The sequence below is a fragment of the Petromyzon marinus genome, unplaced genomic scaffold, assembly GCF_048934315.1.
Source record: "Petromyzon marinus isolate PM22_M1 ecotype Great Lakes invasive population unplaced genomic scaffold, UKy_Petmar_22M1.pri1.0 PM_G_Scaffold_17, whole genome shotgun sequence".
Classification (NCBI taxonomy): domain Eukaryota; kingdom Metazoa; phylum Chordata; class Hyperoartia; order Petromyzontiformes; family Petromyzontidae; genus Petromyzon; species Petromyzon marinus.
In genome coordinates, this window is record NW_027422728.1 from 2,927,940 (window position 1) to 2,947,662 (window position 19,723).

The following is a 19,723-nucleotide window of genomic DNA, read 5'->3' on the forward strand; positions in this document are numbered from 1 at the left end:
CAATGTAATGGCAGGGAATATTGACAGAAATAATGTCATCAAACACTTCGCTGCATTTCACTGTAGCACTGCATTAATGGCAGTGAATGTTGCACAATAAATTTATTTCACCCATGGCTAATGTGTAAGAGATTCTCGCAACATTTTTCATATTTGATATATTTTTGTTCAATAACATTGAAAATTGTAAAACGTTTCAAAATACCAAAAAACTTTTACAATTTAATTTTTGTTATAACAAATTTAATAACATAAAATTCCGAGCAACAATTGTCCATCTTACCTTCCAAAGGTTTTTTTGGCACACCACCCACCCACTCAATCACTCACCCACCCACCCACTCACACAGTCACTCACCCACTCAGTCACTAACCCACCCACACAGTCACTCACCCACCCACTCACACAGTCACTCACCCACCCACACAGTCACTCACCCACTCAGTCACTAATCCACCCACACAGTCACTCACCCACCCACTCAATCACTCACCCACCCACCCACCCACTCACACAGTCACTCACCCACTCAGTCACTCACCCACCCACACAGTCACTCACCCACTCAGTCACTCACCCACCCACCCACACAGTCACTCACCCACTCAGTCACTCACCCACCCACCCACTCACACAGTCACTCACCCACTAATTCACCCACCCACTCAATCACTCACCCACCCACTCACTCACACAGTCACTCACCCACTCAGTCACTCACTCACCCACCCACCCACACAGTCACTAACCCACTCAGTCACTCACCCACCCACTCAATCACTCACCCACCCACCCACCCACTCAATCACTCACCCACCCACCCACTCAGTCACTAACCCACTCAGTCACTCACCCACCTACTCAGTCACTCACCCACCCACCCACTCACACAGTCACTCACCCACTCAGTCACTCACCCACCCACTCAATTACTCACCCACCCACTCACACAGTCACTCAATCACCCACCTACCCACCCACTCAGTCACTCACCCACACCTCTGTCTAACCCCCCCCCCCTACAGTTAACTGGCCGCGCACACCGCAGGGCCATCCCAGCACGGCAGGCACCACGGCTTGCTGCTGCCTCATCAGGGGCGGTGACGAGCTCTACGTCGCCCACGTGGGAGACTCGCGAGCCGTCATCGCCCAGCGGCATCCCCGGGGGGGGGGCACCCCCGCCGACGGACCCCCCCCCTTCAACGCACCCCGTCTATTCATTGGCCCCCCCTTCCTCACTGCGACCCATTTATTCAGCGGGCCCCCCTTCTTCCTTGCGCCCCATTTATTCAGCGGACCCCCCTTCGGACATGGGCCCCCCTTCTGTGACGGCCCACCTAGCCTGGGACGGAACCCCACCTACGCATGGCCAAGTCGTGGCGGACTTCATAGCGGCCATCGGCCAAGCCGTGGCAACACCGCAACCACCGCCACTGTCACAACCACCACAACTACAACCACAACCACAACCACCACTGTCACAACCACCACAACCACCACCACCGCCACCACTGTCACAACCACCACCACCACTGTCACAACCACCACCACTGTCACAACCACCACCACGGCCACCACTGTCACAACCACCACCGCCACTGTCACAACCACCGCCACTGTCACAACCACCACAACTACAACCACAACCACCACTGTCACAACCACCACAACCACCACCGCCACCACCACCACTGTCACAACCACCACCACCACCACTGTCACAACCACCACCACCACTGTCACAACCACCACCACCACCACGGCCACCACCACTGTCACAACCACCACTGTCACAACCACCACCACCACTGTCACAACCACCACCACCACGGCCACCACCACCACCACTGTCACAACCACCACCACCACCACTGTCACAACCACCACCGCCACCACCACCACTGTCACAACCACCACCACCACTGTCACAACCACCGCCACCACCACGGCCACCACTGTCACAACCACCACCACCACCGCCCCGGCAGGAGGTGGACAAGGAGGAGGTGGTGGACGAGGTGGAGGAGGAGGTGGACGAGGTGGTGGACGAGATGGAAGAGGAGGTGGACAAGGAGGTGGTGGTGGACAAGGAGGTGGACAAGGTGGTGGAGGTGGACGAGGTGGTGGAGGAGGTGGACGAGGTGGTGGATGAGGAGGTGGACGAGGTGGAGGACGAGGTGGTGCCGCTACTTGCCGTGGCGTTGACGCGCGACCACAAGCCGGAGGATCCAGTGGAGAGGGAACGCATCGAGAGGCTGGGCGGGCGGTAAGACATTCGTGTGTATGTGTGCCTATGATACCATCAGTAGGCCTGGGCTCTGGGTCGTTCTTCGTGCTTTTGGAGTACCTGACCCTCTGCTCACGATCATTAAGGACCTTCATGATGGTGAGCGGGCCCAGGTAAAACTACGTGGCCGGGAGTCAGAGCCATTCCTTGTACACCTTGGGATGCGACAGGGATGTCCTCTGGCTCCCACATTATTTGACATCTATTTTGACCACGCAGTTCGTGAAGCCTTCAATAGCTGTACCGGGGGAATCTCCATATGGTACAGATATAATGGGAGGCTGATCGATGCCCGGGTGCGGTCAAGGGATGGCTCCCTATTGCTCAACCACGTTATGTCTGCTGATTTGGTAATAGCTGCTCATTCAGAGGAGGAGTTGGAGACGCTGCTGCTGAGACTGGAGCGTGCCACTAAGAGGTGGGGCCTTACCATCAGCCCCACCAAAACTAAGCACCTGCCTGGGTATTTTGTACCATCGGACACTCCACCCCCACAACTCCCAATCGGTGATGGGGCAGTTGTGGAGAGTGTGGAGAGTTTCCCATACCTGGGCAGTGTGCTTATGACCGGCTCCAGTTTAACAGCAGAGGTCTCACTCCGAATCAGTCGAGCGGCAATATCTTTTCATCGGTTGCGTAACGCTGTGTGGAAGCTACCTGGTCTGTCGCTCCGCACTAAGCTTCAGGTCTTCTCGGCCACGGTCATTCCCTCCCTTCTATACGCTTGCGAAACATGGACCCCCCTAATGGAACATCTTCGCCGGTTAGAAACATGCCTACGATCCATCCTAGGTTTAACCAGACTGGATTGTGTGAGGAGCTCACAAATCCTTGAAAAATCTGGGCAAGGTCCCATCGGTGAGCTCCTCCGGCGGGCAAGGCTGCGATGGCTGGGTCATGTAGCCCGCATGCCCAGCCACCGCATGCCGAAACAGCTTTTGTTCGGCCAGATTGAGGGGGCTAAGCGGGCGCGGCACGGGCTAGAGAAGAGATGGAGTGATGTGGTACAGGAGGACGTGGAGCTGAGTGGACTTGCCGATGACTGGTACCAGCGGTGTCAAGATCGGCCTCTGTGCAGGAGGCTCGTGAAGGACGCTACTGGGCAGTTGGAGGCAGTCGCCCACCAACAACAACGGAGGGCAGAGGAGCGACGCTCACAACAACGAGCGGAGCGCCGGGTGGCTAAAGCACAGCAGGTTGGCACAGTAGGGGGCACAGGTGGTGCATCAGCCAGTCATCTCAGTCAGTCGACCCGTGGCACCTGGGTCTGCCCCGTGACCTCCTGCCAGCGGGCGTTCGACACTTCACGTGGCCTCAGGGTGCACATAGCCTGGCACAAGCGTCGTGGTGACGTCACCGCCACTTAGTGGCGAATGGCGGTTGTGTGTGTATGTGTGTGTGTATGTGTGTGTGTATGGGTGTATGGGGAGGAGTAGTGTAGTGGTTAGCGCGCTGTGCTACGAACCTGATGACCCGGGTTCGATTCCCGTTCACAGCCAACACCAGTCACGATTATCTGAACCGGTCCAGGGCCTCCCCTAGGTCGACTAAGCCTCAAATGAATACCTGGTGCGGTGTGTAAACATCGCCACTAGGGAGACAAAGGCGGCCGGGCGTGGTGCTGGGCACCCACCCCCTCGTGTACCGTTCCGGCCTTCGTAGGTGCTGCTCGCTAACAGCACTTGCCCCTACAGTCTGTTACAGGCTACACGGGGATCTTTGTCTTTGTGTGTGCTCGCTAACAGCACTTGCCCCTACAGTCTGTTACAGGCTACACGGGGGATCTTTGTCTTTGTGTGTGCTCGCTAACAGCACTTGCCCGTACAGTCTGTTAAGGCTACACGGGGGATCTTTGTCTTTGTGTGTCTGCCCACCAGGGTGATGAGAAAGCCAGGGGGGCCTTGCCGTGTGGCCTGGAGGAGGCCCCTTGTGGCTCACTGCGGCCCTGGGCAGCAAAGCTCAGCCACGGAGGACATCCCCTTCCTGGCCGTGTCACGCTCCCTCGGTACACACACACACACACACCTACACACACACCTACACACACACCTATACACACCTACACACACACACCTACACACACACCTACACACACACACACCTACACACCTACACACACACACCTACACACACCTACACACACACACCTACACACACACCTACACACACACACACCTACACACACACACACACCTACATACACACACACCTACACACACACCTACACAACAACAACAACAACCGCCATTCGCCACTAAGTGGCGGTGACGTCACCACGACGCTTGTGCCAGGCTATGTGCACCCTGAGGCCACGTGAAGTGTCGAACGCCCGCTGGCAGGAGGTCACGGGGCAGACCCAGGTGCCACGGGTCGACTGACTGAGATGACTGGCTGATGCACCACCTGTGCCCCCTACTGTGCCAACCTGCTGTGCTTTAGCCACCCGGCGCTCCGCTCGTTGTTCTGAGCGTCGCTCCTCCGCCCTCCGTTGTTGTTGGAGGGCGACTACCTCCAACTGCCCAGTAGCATCCTTCACGAGCCTCCTCCACAGAGGCCGATCTTGACACCGCTGGTACCAGTCATCGGCAAGTCCACTCAGCTCCACGTCCTCCTGTACCACATCACTCCATCTCTTCTCTAGCCCGTGCCGTGCTCGTTTAGCCCCCTCAATCCGGCCGAACAAAAGCTGTTTCGGCATGCGGTGGCTGGGCATGCGGGCTACATGACCCAGCCATCGCAGCCTTGCCCGCCGGAGGAGCTCACCGATGGTGCCTTGCCCAGATCTTTCAAGGATTTGTGAGCTCCTCACACAATCCAGCCTGGTTAAACCCAGGATGGATCGTAGGCAGGCCAGCCTAAATGTTTCACACCGGCGAAGATGTTCCATTAGGGGGGTCCACGTTTCGCAAGCGTAGAGAAGGGAGGGAATGACCGTGGCCGAGAAGACTTGACGCTTAGTGCGGAGCGACAGACTAGGTAGCTTCCACACAGCGTTACGCAACCGATGAAAAGATATTGCCGCTCGACTGATTCGGAGTGAGACCTCTGCTGTTAAACTGGAGCCGGTCATAAGCACACTGCCCAGATTTGGGAAACTCTCCACTCTCTCCACAACTGCCCCATCACCGATTGGGAGTTGTGGGGGTGGAGTGTCCGATGGTACAAAATACCCAGGCAGGTGCTTAGTTTTGGTGGGGCTGATGGTAACGCTCCACCTCTTAGTGGCACGCTCCAGTCTCAGCAGCAGCGTCTCCAACTCCTCCTCTGAATGAGCAGCTATTACCAAATCATCAGCATACATGACGTGATTGAGCAATAGGGAGCCATCCCTTGACCGCACCCGGGCATCGATCAGCCTACCATTATATATGTACCATATGGAGATTCCCCCGGTACAGCTATTGAAGGCTTCATGAACTACATGGTCAAAATAGATGTCAAATAATGTGGGAGCCAGAGGACATCCCTGTCGCATCCCAAGGTGTACAGGGAATGGCTCTGACTCCCGGCCACGTAGTTTTACCTGGGCCCGCTCACCATCATGAAGGTCCTTAATGATCGTGAGCAGAGGGTCAGGTACTCCAAAAGCACGAAGAACAACCCAGAGCCCAGGTCTACTGATGGTATCATAGGCCTTGACCAGGTCAAGAAAGCAGATATGTAGGTCTTGTTGGAATTCCCTACACTTCTGCTGTAGCAGACGGACAGAAAATATGGCATCTTTGCAGGACCGCCCTTTCCTGAAACCGCATTGGGGCTCCGCAAGCCTCTCCTCAGCGTGCCTGGCAAGGCGATGTTGAATAATCCTTGCCAGGACCTTTCCCGGCACACTGAGGAGTGAGATGCCCCTGTAGTTGTTACAGTCTGTGCGGTCCCACTTCTTAAAAAGGGGGACCACCAGGGCATCCTTCCAATCCTGCGGAACCCGTCCAGTGGTCCAGACTGTTGTTATGATGTCATATAGGGCAGTCTGTGCACAAACGCCGCCCTCCCTCAGCATTTCGCTTGGGAGATCATCTCTGCCCGCTGCCTTTCCTGGTCTCAGACTCCGGATCGCCTTCAGTACTTCCTCAACAGATGGCACCTCAGCCAGCCACTCACAGGGGGTGACTTCTTCCAATATTTGAGGCACCGCAGCCTCAGCAGGGTCATCCTCACTTTGTGCCACGATGTTTTCCCGGCTGAGGGATTTTCCCTCCCCCAGGACCTCACAGAAATGCTCAGCAAATCTGCAAACCTGTTCCTGGGGGTCGAAGATTGGGTCACCGTTTTTTCCCCTAATGATGGTAATAGGTGTGGCGCTGCAGATTACTTTTTTGATGGAGTTAAATAGAGATTTGTGATCACGGGCCACTGAGGCAGACTCCATCTCCTCAGCAACCCGCGACCACCACCCATCCTTGCAGCACCTCATGGCTCTCCGAACCTCCGAGCGAAGGCTGCAGTAAGCCTCCTCATTCTCTGACGTGGGATTCTGTAACCGATGACAGTGGGCCTGTCGTTTTTTCTCAACCATCCTGAACACCTCCTCTGTCAGCCAGGGTCTCTGGGGAGGTCTGGACCGCGTACCCAAAGCAGCCATTGCAGCTGCATGAGTCACAGTCCTAAACCTCGCCCATTTACCCTCGACATCAGGAGGAGTCGGGGACGATGCCAATCCCAGCCGCAAGCGATGATGAAATTCTCGCTTGCAACTTTCATCAGATAACTGAGACCAGGCCACTTTAGGTTGGAATGGGGTCCTGGGTGTACACCCACCACCGGAGTTGAAGAATAACAGGCACATCTTACAGATGACTAGTCAGATGGTCAGAAGGCAGATCAGCTCCACGGTAGGTCCTGGTGTCAAGGACATGGGCTCGCATCCGCTGGTCCGTCACTATGTAGTCCAGCAGATGTTCTTGCTTGGACCCGGCATGCATCCATGATGTTGTGTGGATGCGCCGATGCCGGAACAGCGTGTTGGTAATTACTAGCCCATGGGCTGCACAAAAATCTAGCAGCCTTCTACCGTTGTTATTGAGCTGATCTGGCCCATGCCCTCCAATCACTCCAGACCAGGTGCCAGTATCATGACCAACTCGGGCATTGAAGTCACCCAACATGATGACTCTATCCCGAGGGGCCACTTTAGCCAGCACCTGTAACAGGAGGTCATAGAAGGCATCTGACTCATCGGCTTTGCCTGCATCCCACCACGGATGTTCATCTTCGGTGGGGGCATAAGTAACCACGACCACCATTCCTCGCCTCCAGTTGATGGGAAGGAGAGCCCAAAGTAGCCTGGGATTTACAGCTTCCCACACCTCACCGCCATGTTCCCACGCCCCTTTATTCTTTTGTTCAAAAGAAGAGCCACACCCTGTTGTTTGGCAGTCTGCTGCCCCGAGTAGAGGACTGTCCACCCCTCATAGTGGCAGGAGCCAGAGCCGGTCCACCAGACCTCCTGAATGCCACATAGATCCAGGCGGTACCGGTCCAGCTCCCGACAGAGGAGTGGCAGCCTCTCCTCCGCAGTGAGTGTTCGAACATTCCACGTGGCCACCCGTAGTGGTTTTTCGTTGTTTCTGGAGGAGCCCCGAGGGTAGATATTCAATCTCCTGGCTCCGCCAATTGGGGTTTGGCCAGGAGACGTCATAGACGCCTGGCCTCCCCGGGCCTCCGGCACAAGCTTATTAGTTATATATTCTTAATTCGTGGTTTAGTGGTAATTAATTGAAGTGGAGGGGTTACCAGCCCCTCGCATCCATCCAGAGCCCCCGTTTAGCCCCTGTGGTGGACACATATGCCATGAGGGGAGGAGCCAATCAAAATTGGACCTCCCCCCACAGCACTGTCCACGACAGAGTTGCCCGTCCGGCACACACACCTACACACACACACACCTACACACACCTACACACACCTACACACACACCTACACACACACCTATACACACCCGTGGCACCTCCTGGCGACCTCCTGCCAGCGGGCATTCGACACTTCATCTGGCGTTAAAAGTGCACGTAGCCTGGCACAGGCGCCCTGGTTATGTCATCGCCACCTAGTGGCGAATGGCGGTTGTTGTGAAACGTGTGTTCATGTATATGTGTTTGTACGCGTAGGTGTGTTTACGTGTGTGTTTACGAGTGTGTGTACGTGTGTGTACGTGTGTGTGTGTACGTGTGTGTGTGTACGTGTGTGTGTACGTGTGTGTACGTGTGTGCGTGTGTGTGTACGTGTGTGCGTGTGTACGTGTGTGTGTACGTGTGTCCGTGTGTGTACGTGTCCGTGTGTGTGTACGTGTGTGTGTGTGTGTACGTGTGTGTACGTGTGTGTGTGTGTACGTGTGTAAGTGTGTGTGTACGTGTGTGTACGTGTGTGTGTGTGTACGTGTGTGTGTGTACGTGTGTGTGTACGTGTGTGCGTACGTGTGTACGTGTGTGCGTGTGTGTGTACGTGTGTACGTGTGTGTGTGTACGTGTGTGTGAGTGTGTACGTGTGTGAGTGTGTACGTGTGTGTGTGTACGTGTGTACGTGTGTGTGTACGTGTGTGTACGTGTGTGAGTGTGTACGTGTGTGTGTGTGTACGTGTGTGTGTGTACGTGTGTGTGTGTACGTGTGTGTGTGTACGTGTGTGTGAGTGTGTACGTGTGTGAGTGTGTACGTGTGTGAGTGTGTACGTGTGTGTGTGTGTACGTGTGTACGTGTGTGTGTACGTGTGGGTGTGTGTGTGTACGTGTGTGTGTGTACGTGTGTGTGTGTGGTACGTGTGTGTGTGTACGTGTGTGTGTGTACGTGTGTGTGTACGTGTGTGTGTACGTGTGTGTGTGTGTTGGCGATATCCCACAGGGGACCTCTGGAGCTACGACTTTGCGAGCGCCCAGTTTGTGGTCTCCCCCGAGCCGGACGTCAGCGCCTACAGGCTGGACCCAGGGCACCACCGCTACCTGGTGCTGGCCACCGACGGAGTCTGGGATGTCCTCACGCCCACAGAGGCCGTGGCGCTCTGTCATCGTGCGGACGCACAGCAGCAGCAGCGAGCACGGGCACGTCTACATACACACACACACGTCTACATACACACAAACGTCTACATACACACACACACGTCTACATACATACACACACACGTCTACATACACACACACACGTCTACATACACACACGTCTACATACACACACACACGTTTACACACACACTATACACACACACACGTCTACATACACTCACACACGTCTACATACACACACACATGTCTACATACACACACACACGTCTACATACACACACACGTCTACATACACACACACACACGTCTACATACACACACACGTCTACATACACACACACACGTCTACATACACACACACACACGTCTACATATACACACACGTCTACATACACACGTCTACATACACACACACACACGTCTACATACACACACACGTCTACATACACACACACATCTACATACACACACACACACGTCTACACACACACACACACGTCTACATACACACACATACATCTACATACACACACACACTATACACACACACACATCTACATACACACACACACGTCTACACACACACACACGTCTACATACACACACACACTATACATACACATACACACACTATATACACACACAACAACAACAACAACCGCCATTCGCCACTAAGTGGCGGTGACGTCACCACGACGCTTGTGCCAGGCTATGTGCACCCTGAGGCCACGTGAAGTGTTGAACGCCCGCTGGCAGGAGGTCACGGGGCAGACCCAGGTGCCACGGGTCGACTGACTGAGATGACTGGCTGATGCACCACCTGTGCCCCCTACTGTGCCAACCTCCTGTGCTTTAGCCACCCGGCGCTCCGCTCGCTGTTGTGAGCGTCGCTCCTCCACCCTCCGTTGTTGTTGGAGGGCGACTGCCTCCAACTGCCCAGTAGCATCCTTCACGAGCCTCCTCCACAGAGGCCGATCTTGACACCGCTGGTACCAGTCATCGGCAAGTCCACTCAGCTCCACGTCCTCCTGTACCACATCACTCCATCTCTTCTCTAGCCCGTGCCACGCCCGCTTAGCCCCCTCGTCTACATACACACACACACACGTCTACATACACACACACGTCTACACACACACACGTCTACATACACACACGTCTACATACACACACACACACGTCTACATACACACACACACGTCTACATACACACACACGTCTACACACACACGTCTACGCACACACACGTCTACATACACACACGTCTACATACACACACACGTCTACATACACACACACACACGTCTACATACACACACACGTCTACATACACACACACGTCTACACACACACACGTCTACATACACACACACACGTCTACATACACACACACACTATACACTTACACACGTCTACATACACACACACACTATATACACACACACACACGTCTACATACACACACACACGTCTACATACACACACACACGTCTACATACACACACACACACGTCCACATACACACACACGTCTACATACACACACACTATATACATACATACACACACACGTCTACATACACACACGTCTACACACACACACACGTCTACATACACACATACTATGTACATACACACATACACACGTCTACATGCACTTACATGTCTCATCCTGCAGGCCAGCGGCGGTGGTGCCGGTGGTTGTGCTGCTGGTGGTGCCGGTGGTTGTGCTGGTGGTGCTGCCGGTGGTTGTGCCGGTGGTTGTGCTGCTGGTGGTGCCGGTTGTTGTGCCGGTGGTTCGAGCAGCAGCAGCAGCGGTGTAGACCTGACGCCGGCGCAGGCGCTGGTGGCGGAGGCGCTGTCCCGCTGGCACCGGCTCGGCACCAAGGCCGACAACGTGAGCGCCGTGGTGGCGCGGCTGTGCCCGTCGGCGGCGTCGCCGGCGCCCCGGCTCGGTGCCGACGGCGCCGCCGGCGCCGTGCTCGTTGCCGGCGGAGGAGGAGGAATGGTCGCTGGTGGTGGTGGTGGCGCCGTCCCTGCGTCAGCCCTGGCCAGGAGTGGAACCGAGGTTCTACGAGAGCCGGGCACCGAGGAGCTACCCAGCAACAACAGCAGCAGCAGCAACAACAACAGCAACAGCAGCAGCAACAACAGCAGCAGCAGCAGCGGCAACAGCAGCAGTGGGAAGTTCACTCCACTGCTGGCTGACCTGGTGAGGGCACCGTCACGATGCGTGGTGTGTGTGTGTACGTGTGTGTGTATGTGTATGTGTGTGCGTGTGTACGTGTGTTTGTGTGTATGTGTATTTGTGTGCGTGTGTACGTGTGTTTGTGTGTATGTGTATTTGTCTGCGTGTGTATGTGTGCGTGTTTGTGTGTGTGTACGTGTGCGTGTGTATGCGTGTGTGTGTGCGTGTGTGTACGTGTGTTTGTGTGTATGTGTGTACGTGTGTGTGTGTATGTGTGTTTGTGTGTATGTGTGGGGAGCGATAGTGTAGCGGTTAGCGCGCTGCGCTATGAACCTGGCGACCCGGGTTCGATTCCCGCTCACGGCCAACACCAGTGACGATTATCTGAACCGGTCCCGGGCCTCCCCTAGGTCGACTCAGCCTCAAATGAGTACCTGGTGCGGTGTGTAAACATCGCCACTAGGGAGACAAAGGCGGTCGGGCGTGGTGCTGGCCACCCACCCCCTCGTGTACCGTTCCGGCCTTCATAGGTGCTCGCTAACAGCACTTGCCCCTACAGTCTGTTACAGGCTATATGGGGGATCTTTGTGTGTATGTGTGCGTGTTTGTGTGTGTTTGTGTGTATGTGTTTGTGTGTGTACGTGTGTGTGTATATGTGTTTGTGTGTGTATGTGTGTTTGTGTGTATGTGTGTTTGTGTGTATGTGTGTGTGTTTGTGTGTACGTGTGTTTGTGTGTACGTGTGTGTGTACGTGTGTGTGTGGATGTGTACGTGTGTGTGTACGTGTGTTTCTGTGTATGGGTGTTTGTGTGTAAGTGTGCGTTTGTCTGTCCGGCGAAACGATCCCCTACCTCATTGGTGTCGGACGGTAATGCTGTGACTCTGTGTGGTGAGTCTATGGGTCTCTGTGTGTGGTGAGTCTATGGGTCTCTGTGTGGTGAGTCTATGGGTCTCTGTGTGTGGTGAGTCTATGGGTCTCTGTGTGTGGTGAGTCTATGGGTCTCTGTGTGTGGTGAGTCTATGGGTCTCTGTGTGTGGTGAGTCTATGGGTCTCTGTGTGTGGTGAGTCTATGGGTCTCTGTGTGTGGTGAGTCTATGGGTCTCTGTGTGTGGTGAGTCTATGAGTCTCTGTGTGTGGTGAGTCTATGGGTCTCTGTGTGTGGTGAGTCTATAGGTCTCTGTGTGTCGTGAGTCTATGAGTCTCTGTGTGTGGTGAGTCTATGGGTCTCTGTGTGTGGTGAGTCTATGGGTCTCTGTGTGTGGTGAGTCTATGAGTCTCTGTGTGTGGTGAGTCTATGGGTCTCTGTGTGTGGTGAGTCTATGGGTCTCTGTGTGTGGTGAGTCTATGAGTCTCTGTGTGTGGTGAGTCTATGGGTCTCTGTGTGGTGAGTCTATGGGTCTCTGTGTGTGGTGAGTCTATGGGTCTCTGTGTGTGGTGAGTCTATGGGTCTCTGTGTGTGGTGAGTCTATGGGTCTCTGTGTGTGGTGAGTCTATGGGTCTCTGTGTGTGGTGAGTCTATGGGTCTCTGTGTGTGGTGAGTCTATGGGTCTCTGTGTGTGGTGAGTCTATGAGTCTCTGTGTGTGGTGAGTCTATGGGTCTCTGTGTGTGGTGAGTCTATAGGTCTCTGTGTGTGGTGAGTCTATGAGTCTCTGTGTGTGGTGAGTCTATGGATCTCTGTGTGTGGTGAGTCTATGGGTCTCTGTGTGTGGTGAGTCTATGAGTCTCTGTGTGTGGTGAGTCTATGGGTCTCTGTGTGTGGTGAGTCTATGGGTCTCTGTGTGTGGTGAGTCTATGGGTCTCTGTGTGTGGTGAGTCTATGGGTCTCTGTGTGTGGTGAGTCTATGGGTCTCTGTGTGTGATGAGTCTATGGGTTTCTGTGTGTGGTGAGTCTATGGGTCTCTGTGTGTGGTGAGTCTATGGGTCTCTGTGTGGTGAGTCTGTGGGTCTCTGTGTGTGGTGAGTCTATGGGTCTCTGTGTGTGGTGAGTCTATGGGTCTCTGTGTGTTGTGAGTCTATGGGTCTCTGTGTGTGGTGAGTCTATGGGTCTCTATGTGGTGAGTCTATGGGTCTCTCTGTGTGGTGAGTCTATGGGCCTCTGTGTGTGGTGAGTCTATGGGTCTCTGTGTGTGGTGAGTCTATGGGTCTCTGTGTGTGGTGAGTCTATGGGTCTCTGTGTGTGGTGAGTCTATGGGTCTCTGTGTGTGGTGAGTCTATGGGTCTCTGTGTGTGGTGAGTCTATGGGTCTCTGTGTGTGGTGAGTCTATGGGTCTCTATGTGTGGTGAGTCTATGGGTCTCTATGTGGTGAGTCTATGGGTCTCTGTGTGTGGGTAACACCCCACCCCCTCCCTTTCCAGGGCTGCAGCCAGGAGGAGATTCCCAGCAAGCGCAGCCGCAGGAGCGGTCCTCACGAGGGCACCGCCTCAGACTAGCGCCTCAGACTAGCGCCTCAGACTAGCGCCTCAGACTAGCGCCTCAGACTAGCGCCTCAGACTAGCGCCTCAGACTAGTACCTCAGACTAGCGCCTCAGACTAGCACCTCAGACTAGCGCCTCAGACTAGCGCCTCAGACTAGCGCCTCAGACTGGCGCCTCAGACTAGCGCCTCAGACTAGCGCCTCAGACTAGCACCTCAGACTAGCGCCTCAGACTAGCACCTCAGACTAGCGCCTCAGACTAGCGCCTCAGACTAGCGCCTCAGACTAGCGCCTCAGACTAATGCCTCAGACTAGCTCCTCAGACTAGTGCCTCAGACTAGTGCCTCAGACTAGCGCCTCAAACTGGTGCCTCAGACTAGCACCTCAGACTGGCGCCTCAGACTAGCGCCTCAGACTAGTTCCTCAGACTAGCGCCTCAGACTAGTGCCTCAGACTAGTGCCTCAGACTAGTGCCTCAGACTAGTGCCTCAGACTAGCGCCTCAGACTGGCGCCTCAGACTAGCGCCTCAGACTAGCGCCTCAGACTAGCGCCTCAGACTAGCGGGGACCCTGGTAGAGGGACCCCGGTAGAGGGACCCTGGTAGAGGGACCCTGGTAGAGGGACCCTGGTAGTGGGACCCTGGTAGAGGGACCCTGGTAGAGGGACCCCGGTAGAGGGACCCTGGTAGAGGGACCCTGGTAGAGGCCTGGTAGTGGGACCCTGGTAGTGGGACCCTGGTAGTGGGACCCTGGTAGTGGGACCCTGGTAGAGGGACCCCGGTAGAGGGACCCTGGTAGTGGGACCCCGGTAGAGGGACCCCGGTAGAGGGACCCTGGTAGAGGGACCCTGGTAGTGGGACCCTGGTAGAGGGACCCCGGTAGAGGGACCCTGGTAGAGGGACTCTGATAGTGGGACCCTGGTAGAGGGACCTTGGTAGGGGGACCCCAGTAGAGGGACCCCGGTAGAGGGACCCTGGTAGAGGGACCCTGGTAGAGGGACCCTGGTAGAGGGACCCCGGTAGTGGGACCCCGGTAGAGGGACCCCGGTAGAGGGACCCTGGTAGAGGGACCCCGGTAGAGGGACCCCGGTAGAGGGACCCCGGTAGAGGGACCCCGGTAGAGGGACCCCGGTAGAGGGACCCCCTCGTCCGCGTGCCGCTCTCGTCACGTCCCGGTCGTTGGCGGCGATGGCGACGACGTCGCGAGTGAAGGTTTTGTTTTTGGCGTGAGGGAGAGCTGCCCAGGTCCTGGGGGGCTGTCCCCCCTCCTCCTCCCCCCCCCCATCCTCCCCCCCCCCCGATTGTTGTAGCCCCCCACGAAACTCTTTAGTCGGACGCGGCGGCGGTGTGGACGACGACGGTGGCGGCGGAAGTGGCGAAGGTGGCGAAGGTGATCCACGCGAACACGGAGGAGGGCGATGATGGGTGGTGGCGGCGTCTCTCTCCAGGGCGATGTCTCGTCTCTCTCTGGGCGTGCGATCCGCATGGCTAGCGCATCGATGTTAGGGGTTTGATCGCTGTGTGTGTCTGTGTGTGTCTGTGTGTGTGTCTGTGTGTGTGTCTGTGTGTGTCTGTGTGTGTGTGTCTGTGTGTGTGTCTGTGTGTGTGTGTGTGTCTGTATGTGTGTCTGTGTGTGTGTCTGTGTGTGTGTCTGCGCGTACACTTATTTGTTAATTGTTTTTATTAAGTATTAAATAGTTGTTGACGATTTTGCGGCGTTTGAAATTGTTCATTTGTTTGGGCTGCCAGAATTGAGGCCCATTTTGCTTAGTCGTAACGTGTGTAAGTTAGACCTTACGTATCGCTTGATTGATGAATGATTGCGAGCGTTATCGGTTCTAGTTAACGTAAGCTCTGCAGTGATTCTCACAGTGCTAAGACATTCGTATTGTCCATCTCAGTCATGGCGGGGGGGCTGTTTAATGCTTATCATAGACGTGATAAGTCGGGCAATACAAATGATAGCCAGGATAAGATTCAGACTTTAAATCCTAGTCTGGATAGGTAATATAATGAATTTCGTAGATAGGATGAGTATGGTAATACAAATGATAGCTGAAACATGTGTTAAGGGGCCGTCCATAAATGACGTAACGCACCTGGGGGGGGTGGGGGAGGGGTCAGACATTTGTGACGATGTGTGACGAGAAATGTGACGTCACGTCAAAATGCGCAACTTTAAATAAACACGTCCTGCTGAATTAAAGAGTAAACAGACTTCTTAATAAACGTTTCCTGATGACAGTGAGCACACACCCGGCATGCACGTGCCTTGACACTCACTACAGTCAGGACACAGCAAGAACATTTATTTGATGAAGTGGGAGAGAGATGCTGTGGTAAGAGGTTATACAGTGTCGGTAAGAGAGGGGGGTAGGGGGAGGGGAGCGTCCACGCAATTCTTGCTGTGGTTTTCCCAATGATGATGATGGACGCTTGTGTTACAATCGAAACGTCGTCATTTATTTTATTACCTACGTGACTTTACCGAAAGAACCAAAGACCATGCTTCCTCTTTGCGATAAGATATCATTAAACCTGGGTACAATGTATATGTGTGTGTGTGCACCCTTGTGGAGATAATGCATACTAGAATTTAAATAAAAACCTAGTGGCATTTGGTACGCTTCGTACCAAGACAGTTGTTATATATCCATATGGTTTTATTTTCTGGGTGAGATCACTTCAATAAAAATGTGCCGTTAAACCCGCCAACCAATTGGTATGGTATCACGTAAATAGAACGTGGACAATTCCTTACTAGTACAGCACACCGCTGTGTTTGAGTGTAAATAGAACGTGGACAATTCCTTACTAGTGTAGAGGTGTTAACTACGCGCTGTTGCGTAACCTGCGTTGCCACCAGGGCAGTGCAGCATTACCCCTGGGTACAACGGTTGGGGTCAGTCGAGGTGAAACGGTGCGAACCAATCAGACGGTTCCACGTGGGAATGTATGATTGGTTCTACCTGGCCACGAAGGGGTATAAGACGGGTGACCCAACGGACCTCGGGAAGTTCTCTCCCTGCACGAAGACAGAAGACTGGGCTGAAGCCTAGCTAGGACCCTGGACCGGCCTTTCAGCCCTTCTAAGGGCTAAGGCTCGGCATACCCAGTGGTCAGGACCCACCGGGCCAGCGGTGGGTCAGATAGCCTCCCCTAGGTCCTAGCCGGAGGACTAGGATAGCGGTAGACGTGTGAGTCCCGCCAAGTCCGGAGGTTGTACCTCCTTAGGTATCAAGGAGGTTAGCGGTAGACGTGTGAGTCCCACCAGGTCCGGAGGCTGTACCTCCCTAGGGTATCGGGTGAGGGGACCGAATATCCCTCTGTGTGTGTTAAGCGTTGTATAAGGAAATAATACAATAAACCGAGTGTGCCTCCTAAAGAAGTTTGCTCGTCCTTACAACACTACAACTGGAGTCAGAAGTGGTTGGAAATGGAAACCAGAAGTTCAGCCCACGCGCAGAGCCAGAACGAAGATAATGCTGTCTCACCTGCAAGCACCGCCAGCTCCGCTGAAAACGCTGCCGCGTTGACGGCCGTCCAGCCACCGGTTGAGCAGCCGGTTGCTCCCCCTGCCATAGGGGACGGACTCAGGGCAGCACACGGCCGTCTCGCTCAACTCCTACACGCCGCGGCCTCCATTCTCGAAGAGATCAACTTGGAGGTTGCGGGCAGGCCGAGTCAACCGCCGGCAGACGTTCCCGCCATCGGCCGGGGCAGACATTTTGATTTTCCCGCCGGGGAACCACGTGATTCCGCCGGAAGCGGAAGCCAGGGGCATCCTGGGAACGCGGGGGGCCAATCACAACCCGCAACGTCATCAGCACGCGACGCTGCGGATTCAAGTTCCTCAGCAGACGCCGCGTCATCACTGTACCGACACGGTACAGTAGACTCTATCGGCCGGGAAATCGCCGATCTCCGGCTCGAGACGGTACAAGCTGAGGGGGAGACGACGTCCGCCCTCCAACAACGCCTGCCCATCTTCCGAGAATTCACATCTGAAGGGGGCAACTGGGCGGCGTTCCAGCGTCGCTTCCTGAGCCACCAAGAGATGGTGGGCTGGTCGGACGCACAGGCGCTCCGAGCACTACCGGCCACTTTGGATGACGATGCTCTCGCCTCGCTCCTCACCATCCCCAGGCAACAAAGGGCGACTCTTCAATCGGCCCTCCGACGGATGTCCGACGTGTACTGGCCTCCATCCGACGTCCGCAGCCGATTTTACGACAGGCGACGCCGCCCTAAAGAGTCTCCGTTGGCATTCCGGACCGCTCTACTGGCGATGGCAAGAGCGGGTTACCCTCGCATGGACGACGAGGCCATCGATGCCATCGTTCTCCAGAAGATGCTGGAGCTGGCGCGCGAGCTGCGCATCGTCATCCAAGCGGTGGACGACGACAGTATGTGCTCGCTACGAGCCGCTCGGTGCATCCACGCACATCTGCTGCTCCACACGGAATCGACCATCGCCACCTCGGCTTCGACGTCGGAGCCTGCCAGCAGGGACGCCGAGTTCTCCCCCGACCGGGCCTTCATGGCGACCAGGTCAACGGGCCGGCGATCGTCCGACCACGCTGGTCGCCGCAACGACCAGCAGCGGGGACGGCCTGCTCCACGCGGCGACTTGACGTGCTTCAACTGTGGCCGACGAGGCCACATCTCCTCTGACTGCCGTGCGCCTTGACGACGCCCCTCCGCATCCCGGGGCCAGGACTACAGGACGTCCACGGCATCGCGGCAAAACCAAGCAAGTCGCGACGCCTCTCACGCTCGGCCCTCATTCACACCATACACACTGCAACGCACCATAAGAAGGGCTCGCGATTCGGCGTGTGATGGGGGGTATTCTGGCGTTTGTTCGCGGCCACTCGGACCTGGGCAGTGGTCTGAGTTGGCCCATAGGGTAGTCGCAGCGACGGCAGGTTCGTCCGTGGTTGTCGGATCAATTGAGGGTGTGGAATTTCGCGTGTTGGTCGATACTGGTGCGTCGGCTACGATCATTTCGGATCTGATTTACAATATACTGCCCGTACGATGCCGCCCCTTGGAACGGGTTTCTATCCCGTGTTTCGCCGCTAATGGCAGTTCACTTGGCATTATTGGGCAAATTCGGGCGCAAATTTCGATTGGAGACATTAAATTGGCAGGGCCTATTTTGGTCTCTTCTTCCCTCGCCGTGCCATGTTTGTTAGGCACTGATTTTCTCGCAAAAATGCCTATTAAGATCCTTGTAGATCAAGGCTGCATCGAACTCCCGTCGGGTCGACGGATGGCGTTCTTGCCCACACCCTCACATCCGCGCATGGCTAGTGCCTCGGTGCAGGCGTTTGTTGCGAGCACAGTCCGCATTCCACCAGGGACACAAATGCTCGTGCCCTTGCAACTTAAAAAACCGCTAGCCCCGGAGGCCTCGGCACATGGCATTTTGCTGGGGCCTTCAAACGCAGCTGCTAAGGGGTTAGATTTGGTGGCTGCACAGACCCTCGTAGCAGCCGACAGGGAGCCGTTCTTGCAGGTTTTGAATGTCGAATTGTCCACAACCGTCATTCCGCAAGGAACTGTGCTCGCTCACGCGACCCCGGTGCCGTTGGGGACCGGAGTCGCGGGACACGTGCATGACACGCCGCAGGTCCCACCTCCTTCCGAATCGGATGAGAGATGGTTGGACGCGCTCTGCACAGACACGGGTGATCTGTCTCATTCGCAGCGAATTAAATTGCGCGCTCTTCTGCGAGAATTTTCCGATGTCTTTACTAAATCTAAATTTGATATTGGCTGCACCAAGCTGCTGCGTCACCACATTGATACTGGTGACGCTGCCCCGATTCGACAAA

The 19,723-nt window shown here is 55.3% G+C and overlaps 1 protein-coding gene across 1 annotated transcript; it reads left to right on the forward strand.

Moving 5' to 3' along the window:
- Window positions 1-1,031: 1,031 nt before the first annotated feature.
- Window positions 1,032-13,900, forward strand: LOC142911180 (uncharacterized). Its single transcript, XM_076060282.1, has 5 exons — window positions 1,032-2,267; window positions 4,166-4,293; window positions 9,121-9,341; window positions 10,959-11,492; window positions 13,826-13,900. The coding sequence occupies exons 1-5, from the start codon at window positions 1,312-1,314 to the stop codon at window positions 13,898-13,900; spliced, it is 1,914 nt and encodes a 637-aa protein (XP_075916397.1). The 5' UTR covers window positions 1,032-1,311.
- The last annotated feature ends 5,823 nt before the right edge of the window (window positions 13,901-19,723 follow it).

Coding starts and splice junctions, on each gene's coding strand:
- LOC142911180 (XM_076060282.1), top strand. CDS start 1,312: ATGGGCCCCCCTTCTGTGACGGCCCACCTAGCCTGGGACGGAACCCCA. Junction 9,342..10,958: donor GTCTACATACACACACACAC/GTCTACATACAC, acceptor CTCATCCTGCAG/GCCAGCGGCGGTGGTGCCGG. Junction 11,493..13,825: donor CTCCACTGCTGGCTGACCTG/GTGAGGGCACCG, acceptor CTCCCTTTCCAG/GGCTGCAGCCAGGAGGAGAT.